This window comes from Electrona antarctica (genome assembly GCF_951216825.1).
Source record: "Electrona antarctica genome assembly, chromosome: 21".
In the NCBI taxonomy this organism is placed as follows: domain Eukaryota; kingdom Metazoa; phylum Chordata; class Actinopteri; order Myctophiformes; family Myctophidae; genus Electrona; species Electrona antarctica.
In genome coordinates this window covers 13,242,773-13,266,901 of record NC_136802.1, presented here as the reverse complement: position 1 = coordinate 13,266,901, position 24,129 = coordinate 13,242,773, and the positions used below count along the sequence as shown (strand labels likewise).

General features: G+C 42.2%; 1 protein-coding gene across 1 annotated transcript in view; it reads right to left on the bottom strand.

Annotated features, from left to right (window-relative positions):
• Window positions 1-24,129, bottom strand: part of LOC306914597 (phospholipid-transporting ATPase ABCA1) — a 272,775-nt gene that overhangs the window by 57,835 nt on the left and 190,811 nt on the right. Inside the window, exons 36-40 of the mRNA XM_079491713.1 lie at window positions 22,510-22,584; window positions 17,726-17,895; window positions 10,736-10,913; window positions 7,927-8,042; window positions 7,201-7,345 (exon numbers count right to left, since the gene is read on the bottom strand). Coding sequence (XP_079347839.1) covers window positions 7,201-7,345; window positions 7,927-8,042; window positions 10,736-10,913; window positions 17,726-17,895; window positions 22,510-22,584 — 684 coding nt within the window. The remainder of the gene's footprint in view (window positions 1-7,200; window positions 7,346-7,926; window positions 8,043-10,735; window positions 10,914-17,725; window positions 17,896-22,509; window positions 22,585-24,129) is intronic.

Genomic DNA, 24,129 nt, shown 5'->3' with positions numbered 1-24,129 from the left:
TGTGTGAGGTTCAAGGTTATCATTGAGTTCTTATAGTAATTATTGCCTTTTTTAAATAATGTTTTGATTATTCTTCCATCCTCTCGGCGCATCTTTGAGACCCACCGGCAATCTGTCTCTTTTATTTACCGTCATCTGCCCCCATAAGATTCCTTTGATATCGTCTGGGCTAATTTGCATCTGCTTTTTATTGGCAGAGAATGTTTAACATTCAAGAGCTAATGTATGTGAGAGCAGATGATCAGTGGCCTAAATAGTACATATAAATAGCACCAAATGTATCCAAGGTGCTAACATTCACAATGTGCATTACATTCACACTGTAATGCACTACATTCACAACCTGCTCATGGGCTGTTAGGGGTTAACCCATTTTGACCTGACGTCGAAATTTAAAAAATGTCTTCAAATCATGACAGTTTTCTGAAAAACCAGTCAGTGTCAGTGGTTCTCAAACCATTTCATGTCAAGGACCCCTAGAATTATATGTACTTGGCCGCCGACCCCATCTGAAAATATGTTGTTCCAGGGACATCCCAGAAGCAAAGATAAAAACTTTGGCTCTGAAAGAATATATATTCAAAGATTTGCGCCACATTTTCACGATTTTTCAAAAATAGCAGACCTACAAGCTCGTAGCGCGCCACTCGGTGGCGCGCTATGAGCTTGTAGATCTGCTATTTTTCAATAGCTAAAGTATAACATAATGCTTTAAAACACCAAAAAGGGTTCTCGCCCAAAACGGGTTAAGAGAGTTGCTAAAGGATTATTCGACATGCAGCCCGAAGGATCAATTAAAGGGATCGAACTGGGAACCTTCCAAGACGGCCGCTGTACAGTAAGTACAGTACCATGGAGTAAAGCAAAAAATAAAACCTCACGACTGGAAAAATGTGTATGGCCAGTTCTATTAGGAGATTTGTGAAACAGTGTGAAACAAGCATTGCACTTCAAATGCTCCAATCTTTAACCCATTTAGGCCTGACGTCGAAATAAAAAAAATGTTCGCTCTGAAAGAATATATACCTATTCAAAGATTTGTGCCGCATTTTTACGATTTTTCAAAAATAGCAGACCTACAAGTTCATAGCGCGCCACTCGGTGGCGCGCTATGAGCTTGTAGATCTGCTATTTTCCGATAGCTAAAGTATAACAGAATGCTTGAAACACCAAAAGGGGTTCCCGCCTAAAATGGGTTAAATACAAGCGCATTGGAAGCTTGTAGATATATTACCTGCACAACACGAGTCCATAGAAGACATGCTGGCTTCTACGAAATCCAAATGACTGAAATCAGTCGTAGCGACTGAGAGAATCCATGAGTACCTCATGGATTGAGTACCTCCTGAGCCACTGGCGCCGCTCCCTCAAGCATTATGTGAAATATAATTTATTATTTATTATGCCTCAATGAGGAATTTGATGTTAAACCATTTCTGTGATTTTTCTACTTTCTTTAGTCTTTATATTGTGTACAGCTTTAATCTTTATGCCTTTGTCCTTATGCCATGTCCTTTGATCTGTACTGCAATTGCTGTACCTTATTGATTATATTAGTTGGTTCTTTGCTATTTTGATATTTGTTGGTTCGCAGTTAATTCTTTATTTTTCTGCACCATTGTTTAACCCCACCCTAGACTCTATTTCCATATTCATTGGTTTTACAAATGGCCTTAGTGCCTTAATATTTAAAATATTCTTTCTACTTGACTATGCTCTACAAACTTTGTATGTTAGCTTGTATGTCAGTAGATGTGGTGGGTGGGTCATTTGACTACTCTGATTACCGTCATTGCAAAGACAGCTTGTCGACCCCGGAGGGGTCGAAGCGTTGATTCCTGACCATTGATTCCTAATAAACTACTGGGAGCTTAAGAACGGTGTGCGGACTACCTACCTTCTTTTTTTAAATTATGAAAAGACCTCATTGATGTCAAAGCAAGCTTTCAGATATGCAGCACTGAGTTAAATCAATACTAGTATCTTCATACACACTCCATTCAACATTTAATTGCACAGTGCACACAGATATGCAACTATAAATTCATAGCTAAAGTTGATCTCCTATCAATGTGCCTATACTGTATACTGTATGTAAAGGAAAACTTAACTTAAAACTTAAAATAATGACTTATTTTCTATCAATTATTCACCCCATGAAGCCTTTTTTTTAATCCGCATTCTTGGGCCAATATTTCGTTTTTGCACATTCCTGGGCCAATAATTAAATATTTGCTGACGCTGCTGTGGTGGGAGACCAATGCAAAACTATATCAAATAATAATATAAACAACTCTCTCAGTGCAATCTCTGAGAGGCCTGCTGATGATCCAGATTCAAAGAGAATGTTTTAAAGGTAGTATTGCTATTTCACCAAACTGTACACTCTGTTCTTTAAATACTACTGGTACTTTTATACATATGATGTGGGAATGCCCCACAGTCAAAAGTTTCTGGGAACAGATAACTCATTATCTATCTAAAGTATTACAAAAACATATTCCCTGTTGTCCCAAATTATTGCTCCTTAATGATGATTCTTTAACTTTAAGTATTGTTCAGAGACGATTCTGGCTGGCAGGAAGTACCGCTGCAAAAAAGATGTTGGCACTGCGATGGCAAGCTCCACATTCTCTGCCCTTTAATCACTGGAAACAGTTATTAACTGATGTTGTAACAATGGAGCTTTCTACAGCTAGATTAAATGGTGCAAACTATCAAACAATAGATAGCTGGAACCACATTCTCTATCAAGTTAAGACCTCTACTATATAACTAGCATGACATATAAAACTAATTTATATCTGTATAATCCCCTTTATTCTTTTTTGGTCTTTGTTGAAATCTTTGCTCATTTCTTTTTCTTTTCAGGCCTATGACGGGGTGGGTTGGGAGGGATTAATTTATTGTTATTTATTTATTTACAATTTGTTCGATAGATTTTTATGTTGTATTTAATTGTTATAATCATTACTATATTTTCTCTTTTTTTTGTCAACGGTGGTTGGTGCGGGGGTTTGGGGGTAGGATTTTTTTAAAATTAGGCAAAATTAGGTATGCCTGTACCTGTGCCTTTCATCCAAAAATGAAATAAAAATGTATTATAAAAAAAATCACACCCGTGTGAACTGAGTGGTGTAAGGTATTATATAGCCTGATCAGTGTGTGGACGGAATGTCTCATTCCAGCCAATCACAATGCACCATGCTCATTTTTTGCGCACAGACAGACAGACAGACAGACTAACAAAGCCAGTTGTAGGAGTGGTTTACACCACTCAAAAAAGGTAGTATTGCTCTTGTTAAGATTGGTATACTATTAACTTCTATTAGGATTGGACTATTGGCCCAGGAATGAGACAAAAAAATAATAATCCACTTTGTGGGGTGAGTAATCGATATGAAGTAATTTTTTGGGGTGAGGTATATATATTCCTTAAGTATTTAAGGTATTCCTTAAGTGAAAATAAGTTAATTCACATGCAGAACACATAACTGCAACTAAGGTGGACAGACAATCTAATAAATAAAGTCGATGACCTTGCCTGATTAAGGCCCATCTGTCTTGGAGACGGATGTGAAAGAATGAAGACCTAATTCGAGATCAATACACAACACAACACATCTTCTCTTGGTTTGGGTGTTCATCACATACAACAGGTTCTTAGGCAATGATGAAAAGCTTGACAATTTTCTCCCTGTAACTTTGTGGTACATGCCCATAAATCATTTTCAAACGGTTGTGAAAAGGGGGGGAGCTAGTCTCTAAGGCTCTTTTTCTGACCCATATCCCCGCTTGTTCTTATTCCCCGAGCGTTGTCTCTTTTCGAACCACTGGGAATCACAACGAGAGGAGAGAGAGAAACAGGGAAAACATAGCATTTGGCATTTATACGTACAGTAGCCAGTTTTCTGGAATGATGCTCATTTCTTTGGCAATGCATTCATGTTTGATATACTATCCTTCAGCACACTTGTTAATGAGCTGGGTTCCTGGTGCGGTTGTCTCATTAAGCTTGGCTCAGGGCAGTGGGCTTGAAACTGAGCAGGGAAAGTTATAGGCCTCGCCATCCCACATGAATTGAAATACTGCAACAATTACATTCATTGTAATCTAAAGACTGTCAAGTTTGGCTACTGTTATGAGAAATGACAGCGTAAGGTTACTGTCTCACACACACACACACACACACACACACACACACACACACACACACACACACACACACACACACACACACACACACACACACACACACACACACACACACACACACACACACACACACACACACACACACACACACACACCTGAAATTACACAGGCACCATATATCAGTTGAGAACACAACACAAATGCTGTTCCCTATGTACCACTACTGCTGAACCTGTGCACACGCATACTGCACTCTCACACGCACGCACTCACTCTCACACACCTCCCACGCCTCTATCGTGGCAGGTCTATAGGTGCCTGTGGTTTAGTCTGAGTGGCACGCCGTGGAGGTATTGACTCAGACACCATCTCATGCATACAAGGCAGGCTGGGATTGGTGCCATCCACAGGGAGCTGGACACTCCTAAGGGGGAAGGGGGAAAAATCCTCACAGCCTCCTGCTCGTCTCCAGATAAAACTGGGACATCTCTCCGCGTTGCCGCTCTGCTGTTTTCTCACACCCGTGATTTTGCCTTTTCCCCTGACTTCTTTGGAGAAATGGTGCCGCTGTGCCCATCGGGGCTCATGGTTTCATTCCGTGCTTGAAAATATATAACAGAACAAAGTTGTCGGTTCGCTCGGAATTGTATCTGTTTAACTGCTGTTAACAGTGCAGGAGTCTGGAGAGATGACATGAGAAAGAAGTCAGTAAAATGGCACGACTCAAATTGAGATTTCAGACGTGGGACCTAGACTGCCTGAGCAGAAAGTGGCACAGCTGAACAGCCTGATTTTCAACCTAAATCGCATATTCTGATGTGAGGAGATCAATAATATAGTAGGCATGGAATGTTGGGCATTCCGGGCATACTCCATTACATTTATTTGACAGCTTTAGTTAGAAGTTACTTTGTAGATTTTCATTATTATTACAAAACATACATTAACCACTTCAGCCCTATATACATTTTGGCCTTTTGAAAATAGCCGATCTACAAGCTCACAATGTGAGCAATGTGACGCATTGTGAGCTTGTAGATAGGCTATTTTCATACATTTGAAAACTTTAAATGAGACATTTTGCATAAAGATTACTTTCTACTTTTGGAACTTTAAGTACATTTTAAATAAATACTTTTGTACTTTACTTTTACTTACAAAATGTGAGTACTTTTCCCACCACTGCCTAAGAGTATAAGATGAGTTTGTGCCTTATTATTGTATTAACAGGATGTAGCAAAGGGAGGAACAGATACGGCAGTCCAGCAGTGAGCTTATAGAAACAGACCTGGTGGGCTTCATGGGAATCAGCAATGAAACAGACCTGGTGGGCTTCATGGGAATCAGCAATGAAATCATGCATAGGGAGGTCGTTGGGTTGCCTGTCATGTTTAAAATCACTCTGAAAGAAACAGGTCAACTCTTATAACACCTTCCCCTCATGTCTTAACCCATTTAGACCCGAGTTAAAAACATTCACTTTGAAAGAATAGATTTGCGCCACATTTTTACGATTTTTCAAAAATAGCAGACCTACAAGCTCGTAGCGCGCCACTCGGTGGCGCGCTATGAGCTTGTAGATCTGCTATTTTTCAATAGCTAAATTATAACATAATGTTTAAAACACCAAAAGGGGTTCCCGCCTAAAATGGCTTAATTGACACATGAAGCCCTCACAGGAAGGTCATTTTAGTGCAACCTCGCATGTTGTCCATTAATAAATTACCAGTGGCATACCCTTTCTTCATGCATAATACAGTCCTTTAGAAACACCTTTGATCACTTCAGAAAGAAAGAAAGAAAGAAAGAAAGAAAGAAAGAAAGAAAGAAAGAAGGACAACCAATGCCGACAACCAACGTTTGACAGCAGGTCTGCCAGCGGGACACATCAAATCAATGATGAATGTTATTGGCGGCGCGCTATGGAAATCAGCATGAAAACGAGGCCGTCTCAAAAAGATTTTTGTATGCCATGTATACAGTACTATGTCTATGTACATGTCTATATGTATACAGTACATGTCTATGTACATATCTATGTTGTACAAAAAAGTAAAAAAGGAGAGAGAAAGCGTGTGCAACCAGTGTTGCCAGATTTTGTGAGAGAAACAAGAGGCTACCGGTCTACGAAAACAAGCCAAAAAGAAGCGACAGCATCCTTGACATGAAAATATTTGAGAAAGACTGGAGCTGAGCTGGGAATAAACTGTGGGTTTGTCAAGAGTAATTTATCTGACTAGCAATATTCTGTCATGGGTTGTCCAAAGAAAGGCATTGGACTAGAAACTGGCACAATTATAGTGTGCTCGTACCACATTGCTTAGTAAATTACAAAATATTTCTATTGAATACTATGATCTGGCTGCAAACCAATTTCCCGCAAGGGACAATAAAGCTAACCTTGAACCTTGATAATGTTGTTGGCAAACTTGGCGTATGGTGTTTAGATTAAAAAGAAAATGCTTGTTTTAAATGCTTCAAGTTAAAAATGTGTCATAATTGTATGCCTTTTTGTAGGTTAATATATGATTTATGGTTTTGATATAGCCTAATAAAGCACGCATGTACTGTAATTGATGATCTTTTGTACTCTCCATGTAGAGTTCTCTGTTGAGTGCTGAAGTGATACATTGTATTCAGTTTTGAAAACTCTGCAGCACTAATTGGCTACCTCTATGCACTGACTGCGATGGTGACATACTCTGGGACTAAAAAGATAGCACTACACCGCTGGTTAGGATCCGAGGGTTAAGCCAGCTCTCGACCGAGCCGATCAGGGTTAGATCAGTCACACTATAGCTATGGTTCAGGTGTGTGTGTGTGTGTGTCTGTCTGTGTGTGTCTGTCTGTGTGTCTCTGCGTGCGTGCGTGCGTGCGTGCGTGCGTGCGTGCGTGCGTGCGTGCGTGCGTGCATGTACTCGTGTACACGTGTGCATGCATGTGTGTTCCCGCTGTGCATATAATCTGCACGTGCCTATCTGTGAGCATGTCCAATCCCCAGGATATTATAATTGTGTCAGTCATTGTGTCCTGAATGTCACCTACGTCGTCCTCGAACATCTCCATGACGAAGGTGGCCACGCTGCCGTTGATGCCGATGAAGATGTTGATGCACGTCAGCACCACGTAGGCCGTGCTGGGCACACTGAAGATGAACGACGCTGGGTACATCATCGGTGTAATGGCCCACCTGCAAGCAACGGTGTGCATACATACGTTGGTTAGACATACCAACAGTCCCACAGGCATTCGGTCTGACAACACCGTCACTCCCGACATGCACGGCCGGTTACAACTAACCCGTGGCCGGGTGAAAACGCACCCGTGGCTCCTGACATGTGCGGCAGGTTATGACTAGAACTAACCTGTGGCTTCCTGTGAGGTTAGGTCTAGTGTTGGGTTTTGGGTAGGGTGTCGCCGTGTCGGACTCATGACTGTAGGACTGTTAGTACGTCGGACCAAACACATGCATGCTCTCTGCCCAGGCTCTGGACAGGCCCATTATCCATATATAGAGCTGACCTGTTCTGACATCATTCTGACATCTGCATGGACTCCATATGTCGGATAGCCAGTTGTCCAGAACCAGCACAAAAGCATCTGCCAGGGCTCTGGACCTGATCACCCCTATATTGTAGTCTAGTCTAGGAAATTAATTATGACTGAATAGCAATTTATGAGTGAGAGTATTATGTGAAAGTAATTGTATTTTCCTACAATGACATGACCAAAAGAGGTAAACCAGGTTTAATGTGTAATGAAATGACTTACCCATACAGGATGAGTAGCAGAATCAATGCTGGCAGGTTTGGAGGAGAGACGTAGGCTTTTTGTTGGAAACAGAGGAAAATCACGATCACAATCAAACACGGGACGATGTAGTTACACTGCCAGGAAAGAAATTAAACAGAAAAAAAACACATTTGAGGTACAGTAAGTAGGGGTCAGTGCCAGTGCAATGGACAATTAATAAATTGCCATACTCAGAATTACTGACAAGACAAATTAATACTATGGATGACTTTTTAATTAACATCCATATATCCCTCTTTTAATTTCCAATTAGTTCAATTAACAACCAAGCGATCCAATCCTCCTCTGTCTGAGGCAAATTGCCTGTCTGTGACACCCTAGAACGAACAACTGAACAACGGTTTTGTCAAGTTGAAGCCGCTAAGGGACCGATAATAAGTTGTGGGTAAAATAAAGAGCTCATGATGTAGTGCCCATGATCCAAAACAGTAATAATAATAATAAAAAAAAAACACTACAATTGCAAAAGGAAAGTATGAGTTGTAGATTTAAAGGCATTCTAAATTGGTATTTTATTGAATGCTGAATGTCTATTATGTTTGCTCATTCTCACTCCCTTTGACTGCTCCAGTGTCTACATTAACATTACATCAACTTACTGTAAGAAAAATGATAATAGACTTCATATAGCTGTCACAGATAACACAGCAAAAAGCAAAAGTGAAAATGATTCCGCTAAAAATATTAGAATTTAGCTTTCTGTCCCATTCAGACATATATTCCTTCAACAATGTGGCTTTCCGTGTGGTTGGAGGATATATGGTAATGCAGACAGCTCCAGGCTAAAACCTTTACTTTCGACTGCCCGCATAATGACATTTCTCTTCCGCTCAGTCAGTATTTGTCTGCCATAATGGTGGAGCTGCCCAGACGCCAATCCCCTTCCACAGTTTCATGATAATCTGTTTACTCTCATTTGGCCTTAAGGCAACTGCCAATGTACCACTACTTCACTTCCCCAGTTTGTCGCTAGTAAGCTTGTTGAGCATAACCAATGGCAACAGCCGGTGTCGATAATTGTGTGTCAGCCAATAACATATACTTAAGTACACGGTTTCCCAAAAGGCATCGCCCGGCATGCATTTGCACCATTAATGGATCTGAATTATTCCTTCAATACAACCCGAGCTGTAAAATATCTCCAAGAGAGTTCAAGATTAATTAAATAAAAAAAAGAAAACTAGGGCAAAGTGACTGGAGTTATTCATACCATTTGATGCCTTTTGCTATAAATTGCATGCATCAGATTAACCATGGCACCCTATGGAGCCATGAGTTCCCAAATTAGCTAGCCTGAAACCGACCCCCTAAGCAGGTCCTTAGGGTTATATGGCAGGAAAAAGCTATTTTCTGTCTCCATTTGTAATCCTACCAACGTGTGCTTCAATTATATGTGTAATGAAAATGACCAATAAATAATGTAAAAGACACTGGTTTGGATTATTTAAACACTGGAGTAACAGTTTCAAGCTTTAGCATTAAAGAGTATATGTCCGAGTAATTCGCCTAGTAGTAACTATTTAGTCGTTATAGGCCTTCCCAGGGGCCTTAGGTCTGAATACCTCAATTGTGCACGAATGAACAAATCAATTAATCAAGCAGCAATAAAGGTGAAAATATTAGATTCCTGGACAGTGACCAGAGTTGTCCAAGTAACTGAAAGTGTGTTACTGGTTATTGCTCTCAAAAAGTAACTGACCAGTTGCATTATAAAAGTATGTAGGTACTAGGGAAAGTAACTTTTACGCTACTTTTTTTCTTTTGCTTCAATATTAATGTATTGTACACATTATTTTAGTGGTGCTGTGACACCGAGTGAGACAAGATAACTCGACCATTTATCACACACTTGTGCACATGTGTGTTTTTAGCCAGGATGGCTAAGGCGGGACCAACTCTGCTTCAGATTGGCTTACTGTGATAAATGTATCCTATCTCTACCCTATTAAAATCATCACTCCTCATGCCAAACCTAACCCAATCAGAGGCAGAATAGAGAGGGTCAAGCCTTTTCTATCCTAAATGCTTACTGTGCTGAGGCTAAGGTAAGAAGTTAAGAACCTTATAATACTTTATAATAAACCTTAAAATAAATTGTCCACTAGTGCCATTTGAATTTCATGTATTGTAACAGCGTTATTGAATTGGGAAAAAGAGATACACTACTTTGCTGCAAAAAGTAGTGTAGTACATCATTCTGGATCTGGAAATGTAAAGGGCCACTTAACGTTACGTTTTTTCTGCTGAATACTATTGTCTTATTGTGAGGAGGATATAAAACGTGTTCCGTGTCTCGAGAGCTTGCCCTTAAATGAGCAGATGCATTAGATTCAGGTTATAAATGTTCAAAGATGTACTGTCAGGCAATGACAAAAAGAAAACGCATGCAAGGTAAGTAAGCAATACTTCATTTTCTTTTTAAAGAATGTGCAAATGCACATCCTCCATATGGCCCTAACCTTTTGGCATGCACTGCTTTATTTCAAAGAGTCTCCCGCTCTGCACCAGGCAAAACGGCAGGTAATAATGTGAGAGTGCAGAGCCGTGTACCCCTGCAGCGAGACTCAATTAACCCATTTTGGGCGGGAACCCCTTTTGGCGTTAGCATTATGTTATGCTTTAGCTATTTTTGAAAAATCGAAGAACCACTGACATAGAAACATAGCTTTTTCAGAAAACTGTCAGGATGTAGAAGACGTTTTTAGAATCTGATCTCAGGTCAGAATGGGTTAAGAAGGTGACATGGCTGTCTGATGGAGGTACCTACCATATCCCAGGCAAAGTTAGCTACCCAGTAGACGGTCAGGTTGACACCGCTGACGAACTGCAAGTGCTTGGCTTTGTTCACTCTCTCCTGGATGAGGAAGAGGACAAAGCTGGCAGGGATGAATGACATGGCAAAGATCACACAGATGGACACCACCACGTCTGAGGATGTTGTGACCCTGCGATTAGACAGAGCACAGAGGGCAAAAAGTTACTATCACTATCAGGGTGTTTCAGAGCATTGCAATAGGACAGCATATGTATGTACGGATACGGAACGTTACAGTACTTTCATGACTGCTTTCTAGAGATGAATTTTGCCTCTCAGCTAATGTGTCTTGATTTGATCCGGCCAAATGACAATAATTGATTTTATGTCCCCTTTTGCCTCGACAGCACTGAATTGTTTGACAGGACATCATGTTTGAGGCAAACCCAATTACATGGTAAATTCATAGGACTCATGAGTTAGACATGTCATGTTTTTACAGAGGTTATTTTAAAGAGGAAACAGACTTCCTTGAAAGAATAATCAAGTTTGCTGCACACTACACTAGGCACTCATACCACAGTTGTTCCTCTGCCAACAATAAAGAAATGAAGGCCAGAAAGACATTTAAACCCAACACAGATTATGTCAATAAGTCAGAGAGTGCATGGTTGAACCGAGAGCAAGTTGTGCAGAGTAAAAATATAACTTTTCCATTGCGATACATCTAAACTCGTAGCCTAACACACCATGAAATTATTTTTTCAAGTCAAGAAATAGCTTTGGCAGAACTGAAAATAGTAGCTTTGGCTAGCACAATTCATCTTCCATTTTCACAAGGGTGGTGCACTTAAACAATGTTGTAACATGTATCATAGTGTATTATATCATTGTCATTTAAGAAGATTGATGTGTCCGTCCATGTGGCTTGGTAGCAATAGCAATGATACTTAATGAGTTGAATTAGTTGGCGATTCAAACACTTGCAAACAATCAAAGAGAAGTATTTTTTAGCACAAATTAATCATAAACTCCCTTGCAAGTTTTACATAAATTACATAAATTAACTCTGTTTAATATCTTTTAACGAATCATTCAATCATCTCTGCACTCCATTATTAGAGGTATTAGAGTTAGGGGAGTAATATGGGAGAGCTAGGAAATGTCAAAGAGGTTTAACAACTTGAACTCTAGCATTCAACCACAAGGAGCATCTACAAGCTCAAAACGGATTGCACTGCGTTGTGAACTTGTAGATCAGCAAGGGGGGAAAAGAGCGGTCCAAGCACAGAGCCAATCTTGGTCAAATAAGAAGCGTTAATATTCTGGGGCGAGAGGCATGTTGAAGTCAGAAATGAAGACGGAAGTATAGACATCTGGTCAAAAGCACGGAGAGCTCCATAGATTAGGCGCGGCGAGCATTTATTTCTGAGCGCTAAACAAGGAAGTGAACGGCAGCGCACATGCACGAAAAGCAAGGAGTATGGTGCTGAAGGATAGGCCAACCAAAAAAGAAAAAAAATCTGAATATTTTTTACCCCGTTTGATATCAATGAAAAAGCGCTAGGACGTGTGTACACGTCGTCGCAATTTATCGGTTGGCTTAGCTATGACATTTCCACACGTCGTACGGTCTGAATGTGACTTGGCTGCCACATGACGTCATTTCTGAAAGTGCCACTCAAAACGTCAAGCAAGAGGACATTGATGACATCTGTCACACAACAGTTCAACACGAAAAGGCCTTCCAAAATAAAAATATTCAATATTCAGTTTTAATAGAGTCCAGGGTCTGCTGTACTCTCAAGTCCATAGGAAGGCTGTTCCACAGGCGCAGTGCTGCCGAGCAGAAGGCCTGGTCCCCCGTGGTGTGTAGATTGGTAGTAGGGGCCCCGAGTAAAGATTTGTTTGGACTATCATTAGGAATACTCTTGCCAGGAATCCCAATGAAAAGTATGTTGCAGTAGTCCAGTCTAGAGGATGTAAAGGCCTGGACAAGCATCTCCCCCTCCTGCTTTAGAAGGGGGACGGAGTTTTGTCAATGCCCAGTTCTTCAGGGGTGGAGATTCCAAGTTCATCTAGTGTTGGCCGCAGTTCTTGAATCAGGTATGGGTAGATGGTGTCTTTGTAGGGGCCTGACTTGTCCTTGACAGCTTCCAAGATTCGGATAGCACTGGCCAAGTCATCCAACTTCCGACAAGCTCTAAGTGCTGCCTCGATAACCTTTGGTTCAGGTACCAGATCGTAACCGATCAACGTGTTCATCCCTTTTCTCAGTTCCCAAGTGTCAATGTTGGGCTGGTTGAAATAGGTCACCCAGCGGGCGTCAAACTCTTCGTCCGTCTCCTGCTTCCCATGCGAGTAACACCTCAGGGCAGCTGTAATTGGAGCCTGACGACACCCTGGCTGCACACGCGTTATACACTGGACAGAGAGTCGGACGACGGCTCTGAACATGATGGTGGTACAGACGGCAGATGTGCTTACGTCAACTCGCTACAGAGGTCTTTATACATGTTCTGTGCTACACTACAAAAGGCAGTTGACCAATCGGAAGACGACTGATGTCACCTATGAGATGTCTGTGATGTGTCTATGATGTATGACTCTTGCAGGGGCACAACCACAGCCACATTGAATTCCTGATTCCTGAGTGTTAACATTTTTAATAATTATTATTATATATTTATTTTAATTTGTAATTCTTCAGTTTTTGGCCGCGCAATCGAGCCAACTTGGAGATGTACAGTATAAGGACAATTTGTGGCTGCCACTGCTATACCATATACTAGGCTACATTTAAGGACATAAGCCCCTCTTAATTGTATAATTATTTGCGACCATAGGTCGCAGATTACTATGAAAACCTGCAAAACATGTCAGCCAGTCCGTCAGTCCATCCATCACACCTCCATATATGGTTGTCAGTCTGTCACGCCTTGTGACACGTCACGCCACCACATATGGCCGTCAGTCTGTCACGCCTCGTGACACGCTCCATATATGGGCGTCTCCATATATGAAGATCACGACACTGACCTCATCAAACCCTGGATAGCCATACATGGAGAAGACTGGATCATCACCTAGATCTGCATATACGGTATGGAGCCGGCCAGCAACTCTCTCTATATATGGAGCTGACATTCCAGATGTTATTGCTTCCCCCTTTTGACTGATACCTGTCCATTAGACTTGTCCGCCCCAAAGTTATTAGCACAGCCACGGGCCGGAAAATTAAGGGCCGGCCCTACCTGGGCCCTCATCAAACCCTGTACACTCAAGACACCCCCACCCTTAGATCTCCATATATGGAGCTGACCTGTTCTGACATTCCATTATGTTGATCCGACCTCATCAAACCTTGTACACTCAAGACACGCTCCATATATGGCCAATACAGCATTAATTCCATATGTTGCTCTGACCCCCCATGCCAAAGCGACAGCGCTCGCCCAGCAGTCTGCGCCCCTACGCATGCGTGCACGTGACCTCGCCCTTAGGGCATCTTACTGGTAGTAGAAGACAATGATTTCTAATATTACACCTTTCTACTGTAATCCCTCTCTAATCTTGTCTGGTTTTGCTGTCTGAAGTATTGAAGAGTTCAATCAATTTCCTTCTCTGAGTCTGAGATGTTGACCTTTGATTCACTGTGATACATACATAATGCATCGTCCTCATCATCCTTCATAATGTCTTGGCCGTGTCTTTGTAATTAGCAGTGAATGAAACTGATATATTTTATTAACCCCAGTATGCCCCACTCCCTCGGCCTGTGATAATCTCTCACAAGACTTCCTGTGGCGCAATTAGCATATTAAATAAGTTACCCTGTGTGGATATGCGGCTGCATTTATCAGTACCAACCAGACGCAATTAGGACACATAAATATGAAATCCTTTACCGCAGCGAGAGGCCTGGCCGCGCTGCTCCACATTTCAACAGGTTCTGTTGCTTGTTGCGTGCTCTAGCCAGCAAGGCGGGCAGTTTAAGGTGACAAAATGGCTAATGAGCTAACCTTGAACAGCTGAAGTTGTCTAATTGCTTTGAGGAAGAGGACAAGCGACCCGCTAATGAACTAATAGATGGAACAGTGAGGAAGACACACAGCAGAGGAAAGGATTTGCATGTGTTGATTTCCTCCAGGAGTTCAAAACAAGGTCTGGAGTGATTTGCAACTTCAACTGATAATAATCTGCTCTTGAGCACCAAGCACGACATTTAGGCCATTAGTAGTGCTACTTGGTACTTGGTACAATGCAGAAGGAGGGGGGGGGGAATAATACATTATTTTGTAGAATGCTTTCAGCTGTTATTAAAGTGCAATTATGGAGAAATAGAGCACAGAAGTCCTGATGTCACTCGTTCATCCCCTGGTTGCATATGGGGTTCGCAGACGTTTTTCTCTATGGATAATAACATAGGGTCATCTTAAAATCGTCTCATATAAGAATTGTGGTCCAAAAATAAACAGTCTGTCACTTATATTTGATACAGTCTGTGTCTAGCGAAAATGTAACTAATTCGGCAGCAGAAACTCGAGGTTCGGGCCGCTACACGCTACTCTCAAAAACAACACATTTTGAGGTATAAAATCCTGGACTAACAAAACATTCAGTAGCCTATATTAAACAAGGAACTAAATATCTTATCTTAAATGATCTTATTTAGCGTCTGTGGGTGTGTTGGTCCTAAAACGAGGTGTGGTCTGGTGCTATCAGAGTGCATGCACTGCTATTTTATGCACAGAGCTACTGCACATGCACTATGCCAGTGGTTCTCAAACTGGATTCTATGGACTCTCTAGGTTCCTTTAGGGTGGTATAAATGGACCCTTATAAGTCTGTAGACTGTAACTCTGACCATTTTAGACCATGACATTTTAAAGTTTGCAATATTTGCTTTGCGTTTAGAACGCATAACAACATAAACGTTTCCTTAGTATTTACGCAGCACACCATTGGGATTAAGATGCGCCAAGGTGGGTACTTCATATTTATTATTAAGGTTTTTTTTCCCCCAATAACAAAATGGACATGGTGATATTACCAAATAAACACATCCTTTGATTTTTGTTTTCCTTTTCCCCCAACAGTATCTTCTTTGACTACAGGGCTTGAGTGCTTTGTCCACCACTGCACATAATCACATCCTGCTTTTGTGGCGGCTCCTTTCTCCAAGAGACACACTGCTTCAACAGGGACGCGCAAGAGCCCAGGCTTATCCGGACATCATGGCTAATAAATTGTAGGCGTCGCAATCCACACAGCGAGATAGGGGAGGACGGGACGGTGAAAAGCGTCTGGGCCTGGATCTACGGCAGGGAGGGCATCGTAATTATCTGCTAACCCCACTGCCGCAGCGTCGCTCTCTAACTCACGCCTGTCGGCCACGCCTGATCACTACATAAATACCTGACCAGGGTTTGCGCTGACACAATGGGGAACGAATAGAACCGCTTCCGCCATGTAATTAATTGGTTGCCGTTGATTTGCTCCGTGTAGGCCGGGTTTGAAGTTGTGTGGAGCGTGCGGCGGCATTATCCACAATGGGCGAGAAAGTAGAATATTGGGATTCATCCCATTACAAAGTGTTGATAGAATAGGCTTAATGTAGCATGGCACATTGTGAACGCTGCATGTGTGAGAAAGGCTCTGTGTGAGGATTGATTTTCTACGAGCATTCCATAGAAATTCATAGAAAAAATAAAGAAATGAAAACAGCCCGTTTACATTAATTCAAACGTGAAAAATGAATGGTATAAAAACTGGGGATGTGATAATGTCTCCCGTAGTGTTTGTTCAGTATTGGACTGAGTTTACCCCATAAAATGCAGTGTTTGCAGCCCAGTTTGGGCACAGACAATCCACGCTGCTGCTGCTTGACTTGAGCCAGCACAGGGGAGCCAGAAAAAAAAAGAAAAGAAGGCAAAACACCATAATTAAATGACAAAATATGATGATGTTTGTCTCTGAGCGTGTATAATCATCGCAAACAGCGAGCCTGGAGTACCCTTCTCCTCCCCCATCCCAGATGATGAAGTCAGGGGAGCTTCACTTCCAGCAACTTGTCGTATAGTCGGAAAATAAAACAACACTCCAAAGACAGGCAATACTGTACACTAGTATATATCCATATGGTATACTGTACCAGCCCATAAAAGTTGTGGCTTAGCACTTCATTAATCTCCCACCCTCATGGGGGAGTTGCTACCAAAGTGAGCCCTGGGCTGAGCAACATTAGAGGGAAAACACAGTATACCCCAACATGAGGCTCCCTATGGGCCGGCACATGTGTGCGCCCACTCCACGAATCCCTCATCCAACTGTCCTGCACTCTCTATTGTATTTCTCCTCTGTGTCCTACTCTCCCTGCATTCGTCTCCTCCCACACGTCTCTCTCTCTCTCTCTCTCTCTCTCCCCCCTCCCCCTCTTTCTTTCTCTCTCTCTCTCTCTCTCTCTCTCTCTCTCTCTCTCTCTATCAGAGAGTCACTTTCCCTTCACCCCCCAGCTTGCACAGTACAGTGTTGATTTGGTTGACTAAAATTAGGATGAAAAATGTTCGTCGACTACATTTTTTCACTGACGAAAACAAAATAAAAAGTAAAAACAAAATAAAAACTAAGCTATGATGACTAAAACTAAGACTAAAGATATTGACAATTTCGTCAACAAATAAAAACTAGACAAAAATGTTAGTGAGGGACTAGTGGAGAAGAGATCCAGTAGAACTAAAAGACATGTCATTTTATGCTTGGTTGCGGTCGGGTGTTGGCTATTTTCAGCATGCAAGTAAAATCAGGCATTACAACACCATCAAGGCCACATTTTAGTCAACAAAATCAACTGTAGATTTAGTCGACTGAAATCGCATGATATTTAGCAGAATATAACTAAATGAAAATGTATTCAAAAGACTGACTAAAATGTAATTCCCCCGTCAAAATCGACACTGGTACAGCAGCACGGCACCGTTCCAACATGGAGGACCGACTCACATGGCTGCGTAGGAGAGCTGCTCCCTGGTGAGGTTGAGAGGATGGTTGGACACGGACACGCCATACTGGCGAGGGTCCTGGCCCGCCGGCAGGCTGGCCCTCAGGATGGCATTGTTGGCCACGCCGAGGAAGGACACCACACCGTGCCACGCCTGGTTGTAGAACCACACCTACGGAGGAGACGCAGTGGTGGAAGACTGTTGTTTTTGGCAGCAAATTTCTGTTTAGTTTTAGTCGTATAGTCTCTTGAAACGTTTTCATTTAGTTTGTCACATTTTAGTCACCCGGATTTGTTTTAGTGTTAAGTCTAGTTTTAGTCGACTAAATGTCATAAGATTTTAGTCGACAAAATCTACAGGTGATTTAGTCGACTAAAATGTATTATTATAACCTTAATAATAGAGAAAATATATCATAAATGAATACTGAAACCAGATATAATCATTAAGGAAAGTTTATGCATGTACTCTGTGCACAGCCATTCAGTTGCAAAAAATAAAAAATAATTTGGGGACCCCCCAAAATAAGTTGGCGACCCCCCCCCCCCCCCCCCCCCCCCGGGGGGGGGGGGGGGGGGGGTCGCGGTTACGAGTCGCGACCCACGGGTTGAGAACCCCTGGGTAAATAAATAGTTGTGTCACTAAAGGACGTGTGGTTATCTGCTACGTTTAGCCCCATCACCATGACTCACAGTATGCTTGACATTGCTGCTGAACACATTCCCAATCATCATTATAACACGGTTTGTTTGATGTTCAAGCAAGCTATTGGATATACAGTACTGTTTGTTCACTTAAGCAGGAACATCAACATGCAGAGGCTTAAAACTAGCTTGAGATACGGTAGGTAATCCAATATTTGTTGTCAAAGTTGTTGTGTTTTACCGCTTACTTTTAAAGCGTAGATGTACAGTATCTGACAAGTCTAGCATAAAAGTATCCCCGGAAAAAATATTTATTGAACACAAACATCCATGACTTATTGATGTGCAATGATGTCTAGACAGAACTGACTCAATTATGCAGGTAAATTCAGTAACATTTGAATTCCTTGGAGAAGATATAAACAAACACAAAATCTAAAAAAATAAAGCCATTAACGGAAAATGGTCCATGTTGGTGATCAATACAGTAGGCTTATATACGGCCAAAGCTGTGAATATAGCTCAGATCTACAGTATCTTCGGAGAAAATGTGAAAACACTGTTGTTGTTTTTTTTCTTTGGGGGGGGGGTCCTTTTGTTTTAAAGTAAGTAACTCCCATAGTGCGGTGGAAAATAAGAATAATGTTAGAGAAGAGAGAGAGAGAGAGAGAGAGAGAGAGAGAAGAAATGAGACGGCCTAATTAGGAATGGATGGTGTCGGAATGGAGGCACCCCTCGCCTGCCCGTGAAACATAGCACTGCAGCACAGAGGAAGATACAGAGTGCACGCACGCACGCACGCACGCACGCACGCACGCACGCACGCACGCACGCACGCACGCACGCACGCACGCACACACCTTTCTCTCTCATCCTTCATCTGCCCCTCTCTCGCACACACGCAGATTTCTCTTGTGATGGTGCAACACCGTTCCACTCGGTATTATTATACTTTTTCGCAATCCTTTCACCTGTTATTTCCATTGGCGCCTGCTGCTAAATCTGCTAAATGTGGTTTATTCAAGGGGAAAGGTACAAAGGAACATGCTGAGTGGGTGTTGGTATCGAGATAGGCAGGGGGGGGACGACGACGACGACACACTACACCCCATTGAGTTAACATTTCCGCCATGCAACTTGCAATCACATGAAGGGTACAGTTGGTTTTCAGAAACAGTTTAATTAACTGAAACTTTAATTATGGATACGCTCTGTGTTCAAGTGGATGACGAGTCGACGACTGCCTTTAACACAATGAGTGCCGGGATTTCTTTCAAAATAGGAGCTCGGGGTGCCGGGCAGATATGGCAGCTTTTACTCTGAAAGCCCCCCCCCCGCTTCCGTTCCGTACAAAAACAGGGAGGCATAATGCTGCTTGCTTACCTCGCGATGATTACGATAAAGTCTCTCTAGAAGCATTAATATTCTAAACGAGAGGCATGTTGAAGTAAGAAATGAAGACAGAAGTGAAGTATGCTCATCTGGTCAAAACCGTGATTACCTAGATTAGGAGATCTCTCTCATTGGCATCTGTCAGTCTCGAGAGACTTTTGGTGCAGCGTTCAGTGTGTCTGAGTAGACCAATGTGGGATTCGCAATCCCTTCCGCACTTCACACAGGGAAAGACTGATGCTGGTCTGTCTGGTTTTGGGCCTTTGGGCCACCTCAGTCTCTTTGCCACAGACTGCTGGTCGAGCGTCTCTTCACAGAGACAAACTTAACACTCTATTTAAGCATATCGAGAGTGATTTCTCACACAAATATGGTTCAAACTGACAAAGCATACAGTATATATGACCTGACGAAGATGTAATTGACACATCGAAACGTTGTCGCTTTTTACCTGCACCCTGTTACAAATAAAATAAGGGCCTAAATCGTCTGAGCTGCTCCAGTGCCTTCTTGTTCGCATATATATGTCCTGCTCCTGAGATGCACCAGATTGGCCTGCTATAGGCTACAGGCGCGGCTGGAACTCCCTTCTACATACAGTATATCCTTTCATTTTGAATACTGACTCACGCTATGCTGTCTGTCATCATCATTATCATTTTTCGACCACGGTTTGAGATCATGGATTTCACAATGCCACGCCAGACTTCCCGGTCCTTAATTGCCATCCCCAGTTCCTGCTTACTGATGCATGTGTGTCCCTAGCGATGACATCAGGGAACGTTTTCTATCTCTGGCCTGCTTTGAGGCAGTATTCCAGAGAAGAAGGGAATATATAATAACCTCATAATCAGCTCTGTAGCAGTGGCCGGCAAACTGCGTTATTTTGGACTAGTGAAGAAACACGGGGAAGGTATATTAGATATACCGCATGTCTTTAGGTACAGGAGATTCAAAGACACTCACTTGAGCAGCAAAGACTGTGCTAACAACAACAATACAATATATTACTGTAAAAACAACATACCTGGTAATAAAAAATGATAATACTGCATGTAATAAAATAAGAGGAAAAAAGTTGCCAATAATACAGGTAAAAAACACTTTAGCAGATACAAAATATAGTTGGCAATAATACAGGTAAAACCACTTTAGCATAAGAAAAAGAATAAGAAAAAGAATAAACCTGCAAACTCATCTGCTCCAATTTATTGACAATGTTTCGAGCCAAGGCTCTTCATCGAGTCAAACTTGAGAAGTGTGGTCACCCACCTGACCTGTGGGTGTCTATTTAAGTCGGTGAGGTACACACCTCTCAAGTTTGACTCGATGAGCCTGAAGCTCGAAATGTTGTCAATAAATTACATTGGAGCAGATGAGTGTGGGTTTATTCTTTTTCTTATGTCACTTTTAAACCCAGCACCTCAACTTTAAAGTGAAGTGTGTATTGCTGTATTCTATTTTTGAGTGGTGTAAACCACTCCTACAACTGGCTTTGTTAGTCTGTGCAGAAAAAATGAGCATGGTTGCTATGTTCACCCTGTTCACCCGGGTGTGATTTCATTACGTCAGACATGATTTCATTACGTCAGACAGGCCTTACACCACTCAGTTCACACGGGTGTGATTTTTTTTAAACACTTGAGCAGCAATGGGGAATGGGTAGGGTGAGGTGGGATTAATATCTGGATCTACCAGGCAAACCAGGTCTCCATTTACTGTGATTGTCACAAACCCTAATAAATAATTCAACCAGGAAGCAGTCAGATAGTGGTTCTCAAAGTGGTGTTCAGGGATACTCCGAGGTCCTTGAGGGTGGTCCCCATAAGGGGGTCCCCATGCAATATTAGTTGATATACAGTAGCATCAACATCAGTTCAACCACTTTAACCCATTATGTACATCGGCTATTTGAAAATAGCAGATCTACACGCTCACAATGCGTCACAATGTGGCCAAATCCATATTAATTTGGGGGTTTGAAAACCACTGGTTTGAAGAATGTGAGTGAACAACGAACAGACTATGATCAATCCGGGCAGCTACTGATTGTGTACTGTATGTCTAAGTGTACCAGTGGGACCCTGTCCCTGTGTGCCGTCTGTGAACAAAGGTTCACAATTCACAATGCAGCGTTCAGTGCTGAAGCCGAGACATTAGGATGCCATTGTATGTCACCGCTTTGTCAAATGGGCCACTTGCAGGCATATCAACTAGAGTTGTGACAGTGGCCAAATGGAAAAAGCGATCATTAAATACACCTACAGTATAGCATAAGTACTGTACAATACTTCTCCATTGTATGAAGTTCTATGAACAATGTCTACTTTTGATTGGGCAGACAAAGCCCTGTTTGTGGACAGTTTGGCATTTAGTCACACTGTGAAAAGCATAGCAACCCCTATACATGCTAAATAAAGGTTAAAAAATCTGATCTGTCTGCAGTGAGTGGTACGGTACGGTACGGTACGGTACTGTACAAGCCCTCCTCCCTGGCCTGTGTGTGTCTGTCTGTGTGTTAGGCTGTGCAACAGTGACACTTGGTGGTGAACAAACGCTATTTTCGTGCTCAGACAGACTCAGGGACCCAGGGACAGACCCAGGGACACACATAGCTGTCTATAGGAGTGGTTGTACCACTCAAAAAGGCGTTTGACATCCCACTTGGTCATGATCATTTCAGTTGAGTCCGAGTGATGAGTTCAGAAAAAGGGTTATATGGCGACGACGACAATAAATTACTTCATACCTTTACATTATTTCTGGTTCCCAGCTGCTTCAGTAGAGTCTCAACATTCTGGAGAATCTGATCTGTCAAGTTATCCTAATGAAGATAGGAAAAACAAGGGGAAATAGGCAGAGTTAGAGACTTAATTGGATACACTCGAGAACCCACAACGGATTTTTGAAATGCAAAACATAAAGCAGAGATAAGACATTAAGTCTTCCACGAGCTATGTGGTGCAGGTCCAGGCCCTTATTTTGTAGCGGACTCTGAAAAAATGTAATAAAAAAATGTGTCACTTGTTATTTTGGCCGTTTAAATTTCTATTCCGAAGAGAACAACAACATAGAATACAAAAGTTAACAAAGATGAGAAAAAGCAGCAATAAAATCCGACAACATTTCACAGGCAGTGGACCATTGCAAAGTAGTACAAGCAGTGGTAAAGTAACACTAATGTAATGTCTGCTATATTACTCTACGAGACATCATTCAAGTCTCTAAAGACTCTCCAGCTGGTACGGAATGCTGCTGCACATGTATTGGCAATAACTAGGAAAAAAGATGATATTTATCCTGCATTAGCTTCTCAGCACTGGCTCCCTGTGAAACCCAGAATAGAATTTAGAATATACCCCTGCTCGCCTACAAAGCCCTTAAACCATTTTGGGCGGGAACCCCTTTTGGTGTTAGCATCATGTTATGCTTTAGCTATTGAAAAATAGCAGATCTACAAAAATGGTAAATGGTGCATTTTATATAGCGCCTTTATCCAAGGCGCTTTACATAGATTGTGCATTACATTCACCCATTCACACACACATTCATACTCCGATGGCAGCGGAAACCATGCAAGGCACCAACCAGCACATCAGGAGCAATTAGGGGTTCAGTGTCTTGCTCAAGGACACTTCGACACTCTGAGGGAGCCCGGGTTTGAACTGGCAACCTTGCGGTTACCATCCAGCCACTCTACCCCTGAGCCACCGCCTGAGCCACCACCGCCCCTACAAGCTCATAGCGCGCCACCGAGTGGCGAGCTACGAGCTTGTAGGTCTGCTATTTTTGAAAAATCGAAGAACGACTGACATAGAAACATAGCTTTTTCAGAAAACTGTCAGGATGTAGAAGACATTTTTAGAATCTGATCTCAGGTCAAAATGGGTTAATGATCAGACACCATCATTATCTTAAAGAGTTGGTTGTGCCTTAACCCGCTAGAACACTGCACTGTCTCCCAGTATGCAGGCTTACTTGTGGCTCCCATAATCTCCAAAAGCAGACCGGGAGCTAGAGCCTTCAACTATATCAGGCTCCTCTCCTGCATGATGTGGAACCTTCTACCAGTTTTGGACCAGGAGGCAGACACTCTCTCATTTAAGAGCAGCCTTAAAACGTTCCTTTGATAAAGCTTATTCAGTAGTTAGAGCTGGCTCAGGCGTGCCTATGGGACAAGCATTAGTTCTGCTGCAATGGGCATAGACTGCCGGGGGACTTCCCATGGCCCAGTGAGCTGCTCTCCCTCTATCTGTACACATTCAGTGCCATCAATGTATTTAGTAATGGATCAAGGATCATAGTTGCAGACTGTAATTATATATATATATGTTGAGATTGTTGTTGCTATGCATCTTTGTCCGCCGTC